Genomic DNA, 19,940 nt, shown 5'->3' with positions numbered 1-19,940 from the left:
AGCGCAGGATTAAACTCAGAGTATGTTAAACCAGCTACCTGAAACAGGCCTCTGACGTGGATGGATTCACAAATGCATTTTTTTCAACAAGGAACTCTCTGTAGCCAATCAGAGGCCTCCCTCGTTTTCACATGACTGCAGTCCAGTCCCGTGTGTGGATCAGAAATGTGTTTGTGAAACTTACTTTTGTTGATGGATTTATTTTACAATCATACATACCGATATCCATTGGTGTGTGCATTGAAATGTATTAGTGAGAAGAGAGTAATTTATATATAAATCACAAAATACATTTGTGAATCCTTCTCTGTGCATTCATTATAAATGAGACTGTTCTGACCCCATACTCTCTGCCTAGGTTTTAGTTTTAGTGGTTGGCCTGTGTGTTATTAATGTGTGTTTTCTTTTGTTGTACTTTGTGTATTAACGTTTTCCGTTTTGGCCTATGGATGGCGCATTCCCACATTCCTTGCAACGCTTTTCCCAAAAATTCTCCACAGAGGAAGAAGCCAGTAATGATGGCGGTAGATTTGACTCCTCGGTTTAGAAGGCTGAATAGCCAAACTCGGAGTTTTCGTGAAAATATTCAAATTGGTGAGTATGTATTTTGAATAAACGCATTAGGTTGAACCATCCCAACACATCTAAACTAGTAGTTACTAAGTCGATACTAAAACGGCCGCTCCGACATTTACAACAACAATACACAGGATCATTGATCAATGACAGCTTTGCATTGTTACTGCACAATAATAATGATAATAATAGTATATAATAATGGATCCGATGGAAGGGTATGAATTGGTGTATTCATGCATTTTATATATTGGTGTTCCGTTCCCTATGGACTCTTAATGCTTCTACCTCTACACCACCATTTTCTATTTTCTATTCTAGCAATACAATTTTACTTAATACTGTTTGATCTGTAATGCTACAGTTATCGCTGTCCATTATGGCACCCATTTCACTCCTCACTATCCCTATAAGCTGGATCCCTCTTTCTGCGCTCCTTCTCATGGCATCTTCCTTGATGTTCCTTGGACTTTTCCTTTTGCGGGGCTAGTTTTAGGGGTGTCGTAAAACGTGCCCTGTGAGGCCCTTTTAGACTAACTGCGACAAAGGGCAATACAAATACAATTGACTTGATCTGACCATAAGGTATTCATCTTATAGAGTTGAAATGGTACTAAAATTCAAAGTTGGATGTCTAACTATATGTATACGTTTTATTTAATGTCCCTGTATTTTGTATGTTCATCACTAGGGCTCTCTGGACCCTTTCGTGCGACACACTTGTGGCAGAATATCATCCAAGCGCTGCAGGCTCAGGTCGAGGTTCGTAGTCGGCGAAAGCACCTGCGCGTCCACGCCGACTGCTTCACCGGGTCGGATGCGGTGGACGCCGTTCTCAGTTACTTGATGCAGAATGTGGTGTTTTGTGCCAGCGAAGTGTCCCGCCTGAAAGCCGCACGTCTGTGCCAAGCACTGATGGAGGCAAAAGTGTTTGAGCCTGTGGGCACGAAGCTTTTCCGTCGGGATAAGGACACAGCCTTTGAAGACGGGAGCTGCAGCCTCTACCGTTTTCTGGAGTGTAAGTCACTAAGCAGCTCCCTTTCAAAGGACTGTGACAGCGAAAATGTGACCCCAGGTGAGCTTGAATCAAAGAAGAAGAAGGCATCCCGGTGGGTAATCTAACTTCATTTAAGATAACCTTGCAGGTGTTAGGGTTAGGATCTATGAGCTATATTTGAGATTAATTTGTAAGAAGTAGCATAGCCATTATCAGAGTGAGAGAGTGATTTGTGCTCTAAGATGTTTTCAAATGTCAATGCCTCTGTTCAATCAACCAATCAGTGCTCAGGACCTCGGCTCCCTGGACCCGGTTATTGTACCAACACGGGCCCCTAATCAGCCCCCGCTCTCTGATTGGATAGTTTTTGGCGCGTCCTGACAGTCGAGCATCTTTGGGCTTTGGGAACATGAATGCAATCCAATATTCTTATGAAGGGTATCGGTTTGAATGTTTCCAGCCAACATGAGCTGAGGACCTTCTCCAACCCGCTGGCGGTCGGCCCCTCAGAGAGAGGCGTGGCGAGGCTGCTGAGGAGGATCAACCTGCAGCCATCTCTGGCCCTCGCACTGGACCACCGCGCCCCCTCGTCTTCCTCCTTCCTCTCCAAAGCCGGTAAACCACACACACACACACACACACACACACACACACACACACACACACACACACACACACACACACACACACACACACGAGGCCCCTCCTTGAACATAATTCATACTTGGTCTTATACACACTATTATAATTAAGCAATAGATCACGACAGGCTGTGGTATGTGCTCATTATAGGGTTGCCGGCGAACTAGAGCGGTTCGCCGGCAATTTATCCTATGGAGCAGTTCACTCGTCGTGTGCCTAAGCTTTCGTTAGTCTCTCCATCGCCTTGCTCACACCCGGAGTAACAACATTTACACCCTCTCCATCATCCAACATATGTTTTACTTTGTAACTGTTTCTACTTCCAGGCGCGGAGTGATATGCAAACTTTCACAAAATGATTGGGCGTCATAGCAGTTATGTATACGCTCATTATACAACAGTTAGGAACCAATCAGATCGCTGGATTTAAGCCACCTGTTGTATAATCTCGCATATACACCACTATACTCATATACTCGCACTATTATACTCCTTTTCCATGTATGTATCTGAGTGTATGTCTGAGAGTATAGTACTGTATGTGAGAGAGTATAGTACTGTTAGAGTACTGTATAGTTGGGTATCTGAGGGAGTATAGTAGTGTACGAGTTTGAGAGAGGCTTCCCCTTGTGGCCGCCATCTTTCTCTTGTGCCAATTCATTCTCAATCATGGCCAGTCTTTACTTGATGTGGAAGTACCAGAGACGTCAGAGAAACCACTCCAGCAGGAGTCAGTTCCGGAGCTGACTCTGCGGTTGTCCGGGAGTCCGCCCGCCATAATCCCTTTCTCCTCCATGTAGCGGTTCAATCTGGCGAGTTATTTAATTTTGGGACATTACTGTACTGCCTATATCTAATAGTGGCCAACCCTACTTTGCAGAAGTCCACCCTGCTGTGCTGAATAATCATAATCAATGAGGAAGTAAGAATTACTGTTTGATCAAATCAACTTCCTTTTCAAATATACCCTCACACGCATATACTCCATCTCACACACTACCATACTCTCTCACATAACCAACTATATACTCTCACACAGTACCATACTCACCCACACAGTACCATACTCACTCACACACACTACCATACTCTCTCACATAACCAACTATATACTCTCACACACTACCATACTCCCTCACACACACTACCATACTCTCTCACATAACCAACTATATACTCTCACACAGTACCATACTCACTCACACAGTACCATACTCACTCACACACACTACCATACTCTCTCACATAACCAACTATATACTCTCACACAGTACCATACTCCCTCACACAGTACCATACTCACTCACACACACTACCATACTCTCTCACATAACCAACTATATACTCTCACACAGTACCATACTCACTCACACAGTACCATACTCACTCACACACACTACCATACTCTCTCACATAACCAACTATATACTCTCACACAGTACCATACTCCCTCACACAGTACCATACTCACTCACACACACTACCATACTCTCTCACATAACCAACTATATACTCTCACACAGTACCATACTCCCTCACACACACTACCATACTCTCTCACATAACCAACTATATACTCTCACACAGTACCATACTCCCTCACACAGTACCATACTCACTCACACACACTACCACTCTCTCACATAACCAACTATATACTCTCACACAGTACCATACTCCCTCACACAGTACCATACTCACTCACACACACTACCACTCTCTCACATAACCAACTATATACTCTCACGCAGTACCATACTCTCTCACATAACCAACTATATACCCTCACACATACATGTAAAAGGAGTATCATAGTGTGTGTTTGAGTATAGTGGGTTATATGCAAGATTATAATAATAATAATAATAATACATTTAATTTAGAGGCGCCTTTCAAGACACCCAAGGTCACCTTACATAGCATATAGTCATCATACATTTTTTTAAAAACAAGACATTGTGGAAAAAAATAAAGTAGATAAATAAATAAACATAAGCAATAAGAAATAAATAAAACAAAAACAAGACAAAACAAAACAGAAAAAAAAACAATCAAAACAGTGATCATTATAATAGTGATATCATATCATATCAGATATCATTATAATCATTATAATAGTGTGTGTAAGACCAAGTATGAATTATGTCCCATGTCCTCGTCCACACACACATGCACACGTAGACACACACACAAACACAGTGCTGTTGAAACACGTATTGGGTTTCCAATGCACTAGGTAGGACATGGTTTGTGAGCACGACGAGGTAACCCTCCACTGCCTCCCTCCTCAGCGCTGGAGGCCTTGTGGAGGCAGCAGACGCTCCTGCAGCTGCTGCAGGTTGTGGAGCTGCCCATGCTGGAATGCATCCTCAGCTCTCCCCCCCGAGCCCGGGGGGAGCAGGCCTGCCCGCGCCCCCCGGGCTCCGGGCACCAGGACCTCGTCATCTCCAACACCTGCCTGGAAAGAGAACTGCACCAAATGCTTCACCTGCCTCGGTCAGTGTTCGAACCCTTCTCACCAACCGCCCGCCGCTGGTCACGCGATCGACAACCCCCGCCCCCCGCTGCGGTGGTGGATATGTCTGTCTCACAAAGGAACGTCTGTCTCACAAAAACAGGATGTGGTATCATAGTGTCTGATAGTGGTGTAGCCATACACAAAAGTCCCGATTAAGCACGTACCTCGTTTACAGTTCAGTAGGTTTTTCGGTACAAGACAAGACACTCCGAGTGTGATAATCAAAATTTCTTAAATAAAGATAAAAAAATAAAAATAATAATCGGTACGCACCAAAAAGAAACGATCATCGAACAGATATGGTGCGTTTTAATATCCATCCGTCTCGGAGGTCCGAGGACGTTGCCTAGCGACACGCACAAACACGCCCCTTTTCCTCGGACGGCGATCTCGCCATCTCGGTTGAACTCAGTGGTGACTGAGCGAAATTGTTTTCATTGTGCTTGGACCACTTTGGTGGTTTAAATGGTAATTTCAATCACTCGTATTACTGCAATACCTTACTGCGTCCGTATCTCTGCCTATGTACACAAATATATTGTATTTGTGTACAGCACTTTGGTCAACTACTGTTGTTTTAAATGTGCTATATAAATAAACTTGACTTGACTTGACTATGGCCTATAGCCTACTTATATTGGATCGCCTGGTCCTCTGCCAATGCTACCGCGACAACAGCTTTCCGGGTGGCGTCCATGTTTTCCTCCAACGACCGAGCAAAATAATAAAACGCTTGAAGTGTGGGCGTGGCATCAGATCCGAGATCCGAGGCGGTTCGCAGAGAATACTCGAACGCACCATTAGACCCCAACCGAAAAACGTCAGAACAAATACACGTATCGTTACACCCCTAGTGTCTGAGAATGATCTGTGTGCTGCCTATGCATTATGGCACATATTAATGACAAGTTTACCTTTATTAGTTGCAAGTCAGGCCAACTTACATTGGGGATACATGGAAGAAAAGATAATCATAATAATCCTCCTGTATAATTGGCTGGCTCATTAATGCCCTCACTCTCCACCTCCAGCTGGTGCTAACCCTAACCCTAACCCTAACCCTCCCCCAGCACTGTATGGCTAAGGCCTTAACAACAGTAGGGCCCCGCTAACCCTAACCCTAACCCTTAACAACAGTAGGGCCCCGCTAACCCTAACCCTAACCCTAACCTCCAGCTGGTGCAGTGTTTCCCCCAGCACTGTATGGCTAAGGCCTTAACAACAGTAGGGCCCCGCTAACCCTAACCCTAACCCTTAACAACAGTAGGGCCCCGCTAACCCTAACCCTAACCCTAACCTCCAGCTGGTGCAGTGTTTCCCCAGCACTGTATGGCTAAGGCCTTAACAACAGTAGGGCCCCGCTAACCCTAACCCTAACCCTTAACAACAGTAGGGCCCCGCTAACCCTAACCCTAACCCTAACCCTTAACAACAGTAGGGCCCCGCTAACCCTAACCCTAACCTCCAGCTGGTGCAGTGTTTCCCCCAGCACTGTATGGCTAACTGTACGTCCACACCAGGAGCGACCAAAGCGTCAAAGACGCTCTGGTCGCTCACAAAGTTTCGCTGCGAATTTTTCTGTTCGCTTTGGTCGCTCAAGTCGCTCATGACGTACAATTCAATTATGCAGACGCATTTAAAGGAACCGTATGCGTTTAGTAGGCCCTACAGACAGCCATATCAAATAGTGAACTCTCCCATACACCTTGGCCATATTGCCGAGACGGTTTTGCTTGTTCGATAAAGTGCTTCGACAACAAGTAGGACAGTGATTCCCCCCAATATAAAAAAAATCCTAAAATGTAGGCTAATTACAACCGAGAACAAAAAACCCTGCGTGCTGTAGTAGTTAAAATATGTTTCACTGATCTGGATCTGCAAATCATGATCTGCACTCATTCGTCGCATTCAAAACAAATAGACGTTGGGACACATGGCTAATTTGCATACGTGCACAGGACTGGTTGGCTCCGCAAGGCAAATAATGGAACATATCTATCTATCTATCTAGGCCTTTCTGTCTATCTATCTATCAACGCGTGTCTAGTTTTAATGTGATGTATTGTGTGTATTATCCAGTCAGACTTGTTCTGTGTGGTATTGTAGGCTACTGTCCTGTGTGGGACGAACCACCTAAATGGATTCCCGACGATTTGTGTCGTTTGGTATTAATAAAGACTTGACTATCTATCTATCTAGACTATTTAATTAAAAATTATTCACCTCAGGCTCCGTGAATAGTGGGGAATAGAGGGATAAAAGACAAGAGATATATCCCTTGTCATTTATCCCTCGTCTTGTCGATTAGTTTGTTTATGTGACGATTTCAAATACTTTTTTGGTTTTGTTTAAAGCATGCTACACGCGATTGGTTGGTTAGATTGGTGGCATGTAGAGCAAATTATAATGATTCCCGCTTAAATACGAACGTTCTAGATGTAGCCTATAAATACTCCGCTCTTGCCCATAGAAAGTGAATGACTTCCGGCGATTTGGTCGCTCAATTTGCTTCTGGTGTGGACGGACAGTAAGGCCTTAACAACAGGGTTAGGGTTAGGGTTAACCCTAACCCTAACCTCCAGCTGGTGCAGTGTTTCCCCAGCACTGTATGGCTAAGGCCTTAACAACAGTAGGGCCCCGCTAACCCTAACCCTTAACAACAGTAGGGCCCCGCTAACCCTAACCCTAACCCTAACCCAGCCCTGTATGGCTAAGGCCTTAACAACAGTAGGGCCCCGCCTTGACTACCAATGTATGAAAACAAACCTAAGAGAAAAACTCTCATAGGGAAAGAAAACATGCTTCCATCAACTACAAAAAATAAAGATAAATAATGCATCTGTAATAGTGTTAATAGTCGTGCCATAGTCGTGTAGTGTTACAATAGTCGTGCCATAAAACTTTTTGAATGGAATTGAAACGGCAGTAAATGGTTGTATATATTATTGCTCACCGAAGACCCCCCCCCCCCCCCCCCCCACTCCTTGACCACCTTGACTAAGAGATTTTCTTGGGGGAACGCTGGTGTGTGGTGAGCGCTCTGGCGCCGACCGGCTGCCGTGCGTCACCCCAGTGGGTGCGTCACACTGGTGGTGGTGAGAGAGGTCCCCCCTCCACTGGTGGTGAGAGAGGTCCCCCCTCCACTGGTGGTGGTGAGAGAGGTCCCCCCTCCACTGGTGGTGGTGGTGAGAGAGGTCCCCCCTCCACTGGTGGTGGTGAGAGAGGTCCCCCCTCCACTGGTGGTGGTGAGAGAGGTCCCCCCTCCACTGGTGGTGGTGGTGAGAGAGGTCCCCCCTCCACTGGTGGTGGTGAGAGAGGTCCCCCCTCCACTGGTGGTGGTGGTGAGAGAGGTCCCCCCTCCACTGGTGGTGGTGGTGAGAGAGGTCCCCCCTCCACTGGTGGTGGTGAGAGAGGTCCCCCCTCCACTGGTGGTGGTGAGAGAGGTCCCCCCTCCACTGGTGGTGGTGAGAGAGGTCCCCCCTCCACTGGTGGTGAGAGAGGTCCCCCCTCCACTGGTGGTGGTGGTGAGAGAGGTCCCCCCTCCACTGGTGGTGGTGAGAGAGGTCCCCCCTCCACTGGTGGTGGTGAGAGAGGTCCCCCCTCCACTGGTGGTGGTGAGAGAGGTCCCCCCTCCACTGGTGGTGGTGAGAGAGGTCCCCCCTCCACTGGTGGTGAGAGAGGTCCCCCCTCCACCGGTGGTGGTGGTGAGAGAGGTCCCCCCTCCACCGGTGGTGGTGAGAGAGGTCCCCCCTCCACTGGTGGTGGTGAGAGAGGTCCCCCCTCCACTGGTGGTGGTGAGAGAGGTCCCCCCTCCACTGGTGGTGGTGAGAGGTCCCCCCTCCACTGGTGGTGGTGAGAGAGGTCCCCCCTCCACTGGTGGTGGTGGTGAGAGAGGTCCCCCCTCCACTGGTGGTGGTGAGAGGTCCCCCCTCCACTGGTGGTGGTGGTGAGAGAGGTCCCCCCTCCACTGGTGGTGGTGAGAGGTCCCCCCTCCACTGGTGGTGAGAGAGGTCCCCCCTCCACTGGTGGTGGTGAGAGAGGTCCCCCCTCCACTGGTGGTGGTGAGAGGTCCCCCCTCCACTGGTGGTGGTGAGAGAGGTCCCCCCTCCACTGGTGGTGAGAGAGGTCCCCCCTCCACTGGTGGTGGTGAGAGAGGTCCCCCCTCCACTGGTGGTGGTGAGAGAGGTCCCCCCTCCACTGGTGGTGGTGAGAGAGGTCCCCCCTCCACTGGTGGTGGTGAGAGAGGTCCCCCCTCCACTGGTGGTGGTGAGAGAGGTCCCCCCTCCACTGGTGGTGGTGAGAGAGGTCCCCCCTCCACTGGTGGTGGTGGTGAGAGAGGTCCCCCCTCCACCGGTGGTGGTGAGAGAGGTCCCCCCTCCACTGGTGGTGGTGAGAGGTCCCCCCTCCACTGGTGGTGGTGGTGAGAGAGGTCCCCCCTCCACCGGTGATGGTGGTGAGAGAGGTCCCCCCTCCACTGGTGGTGGTGGTGAGAGAGGTCCCCCCTCCACTGGTGGTGGTGAGAGGTCCCCCCTCCACTGGTGGTGGTGAGAGAGGTCCCCCCTCCACTGGTGGTGGAGAGAGAGGTCCCCCCTCCACTGGTGGTGAGAGAGGTCCCCCCTCCACTGGTGGTGGTGAGAGGTCCCCCCTCCACTGGTGGTGGTGAGAGAGGTCCCCCCTCCACTGGTGGTGGTGAGAGAGGTCCCCCCTCCACTGGTGGTGGTGAGAGAGGTCCCCCCTCCACTGGTGGTGGTGGTGAGAGGTCCCCCCTCCACTGGTGGTGAGAGAGGTCCCCCCTCCACTGGTGGTGGTGAGAGAGGTCCCCCCTCCACTGGTGGTGGTGAGAGAGGTCCCCCCTCCACTGGTGGTGGTGAGAGGTCCCCCCTCCACTGGTGGTGGTGAGAGAGGTCCCCCCTCCACTGGTGGTGAGAGAGGTCCCCCCTCCACTGGTGGTGGTGAGAGAGGTCCCCCCTCCACTGGTGGTGGTGAGAGAGGTCCCCCCTCCACTGGTGGTGGTGAGAGAGGTCCCCCCTCCACTGGTGGTGGTGAGAGAGGTCCCCCCTCCACTGGTGATGGTGAGAGAGGTCCCCCCTCCACTGGTGGTGGTGAGAGAGGTCCCCCCTCCACCGGTGGTGGTGAGAGAGGTCCCCCCTCCACTGGTGGTGGTGAGAGAGGTCCCCCCTCCACTGGTGGTGGTGAGAGAGGTCCCCCCTCCACCGGTGATGGTGAGAGAGGTCCCCCCTCCACCGGTGGTGGTGAGAGAGGTCCCCCCTCCACTGGTGGTGGTGAGAGAGGTCCCCCCTCCACTGGTGATGGTGAGAGAGGTCCCCCCTCCACTGGTGGTGGTGAGAGAGGTCCCCCCTCCACTGGTGGTGAGAGAGGTGCCCCCTCCACTGGTGGTGGTGAGAGGTCCCCCCTCCACTGGTGGTGGTGAGAGAGGTCCCCCCTCCACTGGTGGTGAGAGAGGTCCCCCCTCCACTGGTGGTGGTGAGAGAGGTCCCCCCTCCACTGGTGGTGGTGAGAGAGGTCCCCCCTCCACTGGTGGTGGTGAGAGAGGTCCCCCCTCCACTGGTGGTGGTGAGAGAGGTCCCCCCTCCACTGGTGGTGGTGGTGAGAGAGGTCCCCCCTCCACCGGTGGTGGTGAGAGAGGTCCCCCCTCCACTGGTGGTGGTGAGAGGTCCCCCCTCCACTGGTGGTGGTGGTGAGAGAGGTCCCCCCTCCACTGGTGATGGTGGTGAGAGAGGTCCCCCCTCCACTGGTGGTGGTGGTGAGAGAGGTCCCCCCTCCACTGGTGGTGGTGAGAGGTCCCCCCTCCACTGGTGGTGGTGAGAGAGGTCCCCCCTCCACTGGTGGTGGAGAGAGAGGTCCCCCCTCCACTGGTGGTGGAGAGAGAGGTCCCCCCTCCACTGGTGGTGAGAGAGGTCCCCCCTCCACTGGTGGTGGTGAGAGGTCCCCCCTCCACTGGTGGTGGTGAGAGAGGTCCCCCCTCCACTGGTGGTGGTGAGAGAGGTCCCCCCTCCACTGGTGGTGGTGGTGAGAGGTCCCCCCTCCACTGGTGGTGGTGAGAGAGGTCCCCCCCTCCACTGGTGGTGGTGAGAGAGGTCCCCCCTCCACTGGTGGTGGTGAGAGAGGTCCCCCCTCCACTGGTGGTGGTGAGAGAGGTCCCCCCTCCACCGGTGGTGGTGAGAGAGGTCCCCCCTCCACCGGTGGTGGTGAGAGAGGTCCCCCCTCCACCGGTGGTGGTGAGAGAGGTCCCCCCTCCACTGGTGATGGTGAGAGAGGTCCCCCCTCCACTGGTGGTGGTGAGAGAGGTCCCCCCTCCACTGGTGGTGAGAGAGGTCCCCCCTCCACCGGTGGTGGTGAGAGAGGTCCCCCCTCCACTGGTGGTGGTGAGAGAGGTCCCCCCTCCACCGGTGGTGAGAGAGGTCCCCCCTCCACCGGTGGTGGTGAGAGGTCCCCCCTCCACTGGTGGTGGTGAGAGAGGTCCCCCCTCCACCGGTGGTGGTGAGAGAGGTCCCCCCTCCACTGTAAAGCGTCTTCGAGTGTCCGGAAAAGCGCAATATAAATTCAATCCATTATTATTAAATGTTCTTTTTCCTTTTCCGTGGTATTTAGATTTGATTAACAATTTCACTGTGATTAACTTCAACGGAGCTCACGTTTATCTTGTGATAATGTATTCTGATGTATTCTTGCTGTCTGTCTGTGTCTCTCTCTCTCTGTGTGTCCGTCTGTCTGTCTGTGTGCCTCTCTCTCTGTCCGTCCGTCTGTCTGTCTTTGTGCCTCTCTCTGTGTCCGTCTGTCTGTCTTTGTGCCTCTCTCTCTCTCTGTCTGTCCGTCTTTGTGCCTCTCTCTCTCTCTCTCTGTCCGTCTGTCTGTCTTTGTGCCTCTCTCTGTGTGTCCGTCTGTCTGTCTTTGTGCCTCTCTCTCTCTGTGTGTCCGTCTGTCTGTCTTTGTGCCTCTCTCTCTCTCTCTCTCTCTCTCTCTCTCTCTCTCTCTCTCTCTCTCTCTCTCTCTCTCTCTCTCTCTCTCTCTCTCTCTCTCTCTCTCTCTCTCTCTCTCTCTCTCTCTCTCTCTCTCTCTCTCTCTCTCTCTCTCTCTCTGTGTCTCTCTCTGTGTCTCTCTCTCTCTCTCTCTGTGTCTCTCTCTCTCTCTCTCTGTGTGTCTGTCTGACTCAGTCTGGACGACTGGCTCCTGGCAGCAGCCGACTGCTTGGAGCTCCTCCCCGACCAGCTGATCGTAGCGGTGGGGGGGCAGCTGGCCGCCGCCACGGGGGCGGGGCCCGGCGGGGCCGCTGCCGCGGGGGAGCAGCCCGGGGCCGCCGCCGCGGGGGAGGGGCCCAAGAGGCTGCTTTTCGACGTCATAGCCAAGCACTACGGCGGGCAGGAGACTGGCCCACTGCTGGCAGGACGCTACTCTGACGTGCACGTTGCCATACATGGCTTACTGGGTGAGAGGATAAAGGGTTCTCAATACATGGCTTACTGGGTGAGAGGATAAAGGGTTCTCAATACATGGCTTACTGGGTGAGAGGATAAAGGGTTCTCAATACATGGCTTACTGGGTCAGAGGATAAAGGGTTCTCAATACATGGCTTACTGGGTGAGAGGATAAGGGTTCTCAATAAATGGCTTACTGGGTGAGAGGATAAAGGGTTCTCAATACATGGCTTACTGGGTGAGAGGATAAAGGGTTCTCAATACATGGCTTACTGGGTGAGAGGATAAAGGGTTCTCAATACATGGCTTACTGGGTGAGAGGACAAAGGGTTCTCAATACATGGCTTACTGGGTGAGAGGATAAAGGGTTCTCAATACATGGCTTACTGGGTGAGAGGATAAAGGGTTCTCAATACATGGCTTACTGGGTGAGAGGATAAAGGGTTCTCAATACATGGCTTACTGGGTGAGAGGATAAAGGGTTCTCAATACATGGCATACTGGGTGAGAGGATAAAGGGTTCTCAATACATGGCTTACTGGGTGAGAGGATAAAGGGTTCTCAATTAGGGCCCGACCGATATTGATTTTTGAGTGCCGATGCCGATAATTTTCAGAGAAAAATCACGATTACGATTTAATCGGCCGATTAAAAACAAAACAAAAAAAAGCCTATAAAACGTAGTTTTTGATACCTTAAATATACTTTAAACACTTGACGAATATGTGAATTGAATGCAGAACCTTTGAGTGTTTTAGAATACATTTACAGTCAGAAATGGGTGTAATGTAAAATGTAAAATAAATACCTAACTCCCAATGTGCTGCGCTCGTGAGCAGTGACTAACATGTGCGTGCTGAGCAGTATGGTCTCACAGTTAGAGTCTACAGTATTACAAATTAACATGGCCTGGGACCTAAAGAAAAACAGGCACAACATGCTCAAACAACGCGTCTTGTGTACATTGGTGAGGTGAGCGCGCAGCTGCCTGAGCGAGCGTGCTTTCATGTTGTACGGTAAAATTCAATCTCCTCTTTTTTACTCCAGCTAAAGTTGTTAGTTAGCAAGGCGAGTAGGAGCGCAATCTGCAGGATACTAAGCGCAAAACATTTAAAAAAAAAATGAAAATAGGTTGTAATCGGCGTCTTTTTGGCAGATGTTGATTATTTTCAAAAAGGCTATAATCGGCCGATTAAATCAGCAGGCCGATGAATCGGTCGGGCCCTATTCTCAATACATGGCTTACTGGGTCAGAGGATAAAGGGTTCTCAATACATGGCTTACTGGGTGAGAGGATAAAGGGTTCTCAATACATGGCTTACTGGGTGAGAGGATAAAGGGTTCTCAATACATGGCTTACTGGGTGAGAGGATAAAGGGTTCTCAATACATGGCTTACTGGGTGAGAGGATAAAGGGTTCTCAATACATGGCTTACTGGGTGAGAGGATAAAGGGTTCTCAATGGGTTGGTTAGGAATTGGTTATTTTTAGGGTTTTTTAGGGTTTTTAATTTCCTCTTAGCACCCCTCAATTTTGTTATACATTATTAATTTATTTTCCAAACACAATGTTTTGTTCAAGAAGCAGTAGGTAGTGGATTTCATGTTTAAAAACCCAAGTAAGGGGATACTTTGCAATTACAGTTGATCAATGTTCGGATAGGGAAGTTGGGTCACATTGGTCGTTATTAATGGGTCTTTGGGTTAACCCTAACCATTATTAATGGGTACTTGGGTTAACCCTAACCCTTATTAATGGGTACTTGGGTTAACCCTAACCCTTATTAATGGGTACTTGGGTTAACCCTAACCCTTATTAATGGGTACTTGGGTTAACCCTAACACTTATCAATGGGTACTTGGGTTAACCCTAACCCTTATTAATGGGTACTTGGGTTAACCCTAACCCTTATCAATGGGTACTTGGGTTAACCCTAACCCTTATTAATGGGTACTTGGGTTAACCCTAACCCCCTATTAATGGGTTCTTGGGTTAACCCTAACCCTTATTAATGGGTACTTGGGTTAACCCTAACCCTTATTAATGGGTACTTGGGTTAACCCTAACCCTTATTAATGGGTTCTTGGGTTAACCCTAACCCTTATTAATGGGTACTTGGGTTAACCCTAACCCTTATTAATGGGTACTTGGGTTAACCCTAACCCTTATTAATGGGTACTTGGGTTAACCCTAACCCTTATTAATGGGTTCTTGGGTTAACCCTAACCCTTATTAATGGGTACTTGGGTTAACCCTAACCCTTATTAATGGGTTAGGGTTAACCCTAACCCTTATTAATGGGTACTTGGGTTAACCCTAACCCTTATTAATGGGTTCTTGGGTTAACCCTAACCCTTATTAATGGGTACTTGGGTTAACCCTAACCCTTATTAATGGGTACTTGGGTTAACCCTAACCCTTATTAATGGGTTCTTGGGTTAACCCTAACCCTTATTAATGGGTACTTGGGTTAACCCTAACCCTTATTAATGGGTACTTGGGTTAACCCTAACCCTTATTAATGGGTACTTGGGTTAACCCTAACCCTTATTAATGGGTTCTTGGGTTAACCCTAACCCTTATTAATGGGTACTTGGGTTAACCCTAACCCTTATTAATGGGTTAGGGTTAACCCTAACCCTTATTAATGGGTACTTGGGTTAACCCTAACCCTTATTAATGGGTTCTTGGGTTAACCCTAACCCTTATTAATGGGTACTTGGGTTAACCCTAACCCTTATTAATGGGTTCTTGGGTTAACCCTAACCCTTATTAATGGGTACTTGGGTTAACCCTAACCCTTATTAATGGGTACTTGGGTTAACCCTAACCCTTATTAATGGGTTCTTGGGTTAACCCTAACCCTTATTAATGGGTACTTGGGTTAACCCTAACCCTTATTAATGGGTACTTGGGTTAACCCTAACCCTTATTAATGGGTACTTGGGTTAACCCTAACCCTTATTAATGGGTTCTTGGGTTAACCCTAACCCTTATTAATGGGTACTTGGGTTAACCCTAACCCTTATTAATGGGTTAGGGTTAACCCTAACCCTTATTAATGGGTACTTGGGTTAACCCTAACCCTTATTAATGGGTTCTTGGGTTAACCCTAACCCTTATTAATGGGTACTTGGGTTAACCCTAACCCTTATTAATGGGTACTTGCAGTTGTGTGCAGCTCAAGTTGAATCAAACTTCAATTGCAGATGGCTTAAACTGAATCACTGAATCTGTTTTCTATTTATTGCATCTACTTTATCACGGTTTATTTGAGTCTGATAAAGTTATCTGTCTGGCAGTTTGCTTCTTGCCATGGTGCCGTGTCATACATTAAATAAGATTCTTCGGCCTCAATCATGTCTGTGGGGGGACGTGCGACGTCTGGCCTGCAGGGGGAGTATGGGCAGGTTGGGAGAGCACCGGATTGGCTGGGGGGATTGGACCTGAGTGCGGCAGGTGTCGGCACTCAGGCCAATCAGGGAGTGTTTGTATTTATGTGCCTGCTTTTGTCTTGTAGTGAGAGGGGAATCCAGGAAGGATTGGCAGCAGAAAGGAGCCGATCGCCAACGGAGATCGCGTCGAGCAAAATATAATTTACACTTGATCCAATTGTCTTTGGTTACACGTTTGAAAAGACAATAAAATAACTTCCTGGTGGAAGAAGCAAAAACCTGTGTCCAGCGCTACATTGACCCGTTACAGTGGAGCCCAATGTGGGGCGTGCGCACAGAAATGGACCAGTCCCCATTGGGAAACGTGCTCGGGCACCTAGCCCAGATGGCGGAGAGACAAGGCAAGCTCCACCAGGAAGTTCTTTTATTGTCTTTTCAAACGTGTAACCAAAGACAATTGGATCAAGTGTAAATTATATTTTGCTCGACGCGATCTCCGTTGGCGATCGGCTCCTTTCTGCTGCCAATCCTTCCTGGATTCCCCTCTCACTACAAGACAAAAGCAGGCACATAAATACAAACACTCCCTGATTGGCCTGAGTGCCGACACCTGCCCGCACTCAGGTCCAATCCCCCCAGCCAATCCGGTGCTCTCCCAACCTGCCCATACTCCCCCTGCAGGCCAGACGTCGCACGTCCCCCCACAATGTCATATTCCCTTCAGGGGCTGAGCTCCCATAAAGGTCTCACCGTCAAATCGAACCTGGGGCCGGGGATTAGTATCCTCCACCTTGGACCAATCACGTGGATGGCTGATGTGACCCCTTTCCAGAATCCTAGCTTGTGCTTGACTCTTCTTTGGTCTGCCGTGTCCTCCAGAGCGCGGCGAGGAGGCCGCCGCCCTGAAGGCCTCCCAGCTGTGTCTGCGTCTGCTGGACGCCAGCGGGCGGGACCAGCTGCGCAGACTGTTGGCCTTCATGGCCCAGGCGGCCGCGCCAGACGCCTGCCGTCTGCACAAACAGGTAGCGAGCCCCGCAGGAACCAGCCCCCTCGTTGGGACTGTGTGTGTGTGTGTGTGTGTGTGTGTGTGTGTGAGCGACCCTATTAATCCCAGAGGGTTTATGTTGCAATCACCGCTCAGACCTTCCAAAACGTGTTCAGTTCCTTAAAGAAACAGATAATAAAAGTCCCACGGGTTAGGGTTAGGCTAACCCGTGGGACTTTTATTATCTGTTTCTTTACCCATACCCTAACCATATTTTATGGTTAGGGTATGGGTAATCACATGGGTTAGGCTAACCCTAGCTCTTACCCTAGTTCCCATACCCTAACCATATCTTATGGTTAGTGTAGTGACGATTTGTCCTCAATAAAACAATAACTTGAAAATTAAGAAATCAAACAAAGCAACGTAATCAAAATAGCCACTGAGGCACCAGGGGGGACGAATCTTACACAGTGCAGGGGAAAGAGTCAACTGTCCTGTCGTGAATTTAGATTTCTGCAGGTTTATTTTCCGATCTTCCAAGCAAACAAAACAAATGTGAACAGTGTGAACCAGCCGCCTCACTCCTTTGTCTCTCTCGTACAGCTGGTAAAAAACCATGACCCTTCCCAGTGCCTGTCTTACCTGTGCCCGACACCTCTATATATAGGCTAGTAATAACTTCAAAACAAAAGCATAAGCAAACTCAAATTAACTAATTTATACTACAAACGACAAATTAAACATAAAAAAGTCCTATTATTTTATATTAAGCAAACAAAAAATGTTTTACAATTAAATCTAAGAACTGCATAGCTCCAACAGTTAGGGTATGGGTAATCTAACCATATCTTATGGTTAGGGTATGGGTAATCTAACCATATTTTATGGTTAGGGTATTGGTAATCTAACCATATTTTATGGTTAGGGTATGGGTAATCTAACCATATTTTATGGTTAGGATATGGGTAATCTAACCATAGGGTTAGGGTTAGGGTATTGGTAATCTAACCATATTAGGGTATCATATCATAGGTATTATATCAGGGTATGGGTAATCCCACGGGTGGGTGACATGATGGTGTTCCTTCTGCCAGATTCCCAACAGGATGTTAGTCAGCCGCACCTTCCAGAAGGCCGTCGTCCGGAACCGCGAGCTGAGCCCCGCCCAGAGCCAAGCCCTCTTTCTGTTCCTCATGGACCACCACACCCGCCTCTTCAAGGTGTGTGTGTGTGTGTGTGTGTGTGTGTGTGTGTGTGTGTGTGCGTGTGCGCAAGCTTTATTATTAACCGAGTACTGCGATGAAAATGTCAGTAGTTAACAGTGTCAATGTCATGTGAATAATTTCAGGGAATATTACGGACAAGCAATAATCTCATGTTTAGTCCCTAGTGTTGCATCTCTTACGATATTACTACCATTGGTTGCTAAAAAGATATTATTGTATTTATGGATTTAGATTGTCCTGTCATTTGTTCATTTAACTTAGCGGAGCATTAAGTGCCATAAAGGTGAACCTGTGTTTGTAGACCCCTTCCTGTGTGATTGAGGCTGTGAGAAAGACTCTGAGGGATATGCAAAAAGGAAAAGACCCAGACTCCATTGGTAGTAAGTACAAACAACCCCAAGTACCCTTTATCACACAAAACACGACATCGGCAAGTTTTGGCGGTGAAATGCAGCCATACCTGTTACCTCCCAGGTGTCAGCATTTAAAAAGAAAATGTTCTATTTGTTGTCCATGCATCACACATTGTTTAATTGCAATGTAGTATAGAAGAGCTAAACATGTGTGAAAAACCTGCTACGCAAAAAGTAAAGGTGTCTTCAGTGATGTTTAGTATAGTAATGTCAATTAACAGGGCAACACTCACTATGGGAACGGGGCGCAAAACTAAATCTCGCCTGGGGCTACCAAAGGGCTCGAGCAGGCAGCTGTAAAGTTGTGGGTATTGTTCTCTAACGGAGATTAAGTTATCTACATAACCTGTATAACCCGACCTGAATACCTCTGTGAATACATGGGAATACTCACTTTAGTTGACGTGCTGTTTGCACATTCTTTTGGGTGATACGAATGATACGAAAATAAACAACCAGTCAATTTATCGACAATTAAATCAAATACTTTTTATTTGCAGCATTAGTTCAAGACACTAAATCTCCAAAGTGCCTATCTTTGGGCTTTTTCCGAACACCTCTTGAAATGCTTGGACGATGTCTTTCTGCTCCCCAACTTCCTTATTTCCCGAGCCAAAATGCTCAATGAATAGAAAGCAAACTCTCATCTAACCTTCCTTCTTTATTGTTTTAATGTGTCAATCATTGAAAACCTGACCTGGCTCAAGCAGTAAACTGCAACGGTTAGGGTTAGGGTTAGGGTTAAACATAACCTTTGCAGTTTATGTTTGTCAAGGGAACTTATATTCCTTTGGCTAACATGACCTTGCAGTACTATTGTTACATCTTACCTTTTTTCTTTATTGGAACACTGTTCCTTACAGTTCAACGCAACACTAAGCGTACTGCTCATTCTCTCATATCAGGAAACAGTTTCCTCCTCTTTAAATGAGCCCTGAGAACCACCGTGTCCCTTCTCTTCCCCCGCCCTCCGTCCAGCGTTCTCCTTCTGACTGTAGAACCTCCTTCTGCCCCGTTCTCCGTCCAGCGTTCTCCTTCTGACTGTAGAACCTCCTTCTGCCCCGTTCTCCGTCCAGCGTTCTCCTTCTGACTGTAGAACCTCCTTCTGCCCCGTTCTCCGTCCAGCGTTCTCCTTCTGACTGTAGAACCTCCTTCTGCCCCGTTCTCCGTCCAGCGTTCGCCTTCTGACTGTAGAACCTCCTTCTGCCCCGTTCTCCGTCCAGCGTTCGCCTTCTGCCAGCAGGTGTCGCCGCAGCAGTATGAGGACCAGAGGGAGGCCTCCACCCTCCAGAGCCTCAAGCGGCTCCTGAGTGACGTCGTCCTCAGCGACGGGCTACCCGCTAAGGAGCGTTCGCGGCTGGTGAAGGAGTTCCAGAAGCACCACCCCGTCGTGTTCCTGCAGCACTTCTCCGGAACCTACTGAGACAATGATGTCAGTGCTCAGGGAGAGCGGGGTAGGGGACAGGGGGCACTGTGTCAGGGCCTAGGGGAGGGAGGGAGAGTGGGGGAGAGAGAGATAGAGAGAGGGAGAGAGGAAGGGGAGGGAGAGAGGAAGGGGAGGGAAAGAGAGAGAGAGGGGGAGAGGGAGAAAGGGGGACAGGGGGCGCTGTGTCAGTGCCTTAGGGAGGGAGAGAGAGAGTGGGGGAGAGAGAGGGGGCCCTGTGTCAGTGCCTTGGGGAGGGGGAGGGAGAAGGAGAGGGGGAGGGAGAGGGGGAGAGAGGGAGAGAGAGAGTGGGGGAGAGGGAGAAA

The 19,940-nt window shown here is 49.1% G+C and overlaps 1 protein-coding gene across 1 annotated transcript; it reads left to right on the top strand.

Annotated features, from left to right (window-relative positions):
• The first annotated feature begins 400 nt into the window (after positions 1 to 400).
• On the top strand, positions 401 to 19,633 carry depdc4 (DEP domain containing 4). Its single transcript, XM_056587930.1, has 9 exons — positions 401 to 594; positions 1,268 to 1,685; positions 2,034 to 2,188; positions 4,507 to 4,711; positions 11,909 to 12,180; positions 16,444 to 16,586; positions 17,647 to 17,772; positions 18,080 to 18,158; positions 19,415 to 19,633. The coding sequence occupies exons 1-9, from the start codon at positions 450 to 452 to the stop codon at positions 19,612 to 19,614; spliced, it is 1,743 nt and encodes a 580-aa protein (XP_056443905.1). The 5' UTR covers positions 401 to 449; the 3' UTR covers positions 19,615 to 19,633.
• The last annotated feature ends 307 nt before the right edge of the window (positions 19,634 to 19,940 follow it).

The sequence above is a fragment of the Gadus chalcogrammus genome, chromosome 4, assembly GCF_026213295.1.
Source record: "Gadus chalcogrammus isolate NIFS_2021 chromosome 4, NIFS_Gcha_1.0, whole genome shotgun sequence".
Taxonomy (NCBI): domain Eukaryota; kingdom Metazoa; phylum Chordata; class Actinopteri; order Gadiformes; family Gadidae; genus Gadus; species Gadus chalcogrammus.
Note: the sequence above shows the minus strand (reverse complement) of the source record. Positions and strands in the feature narration are given on the sequence as shown.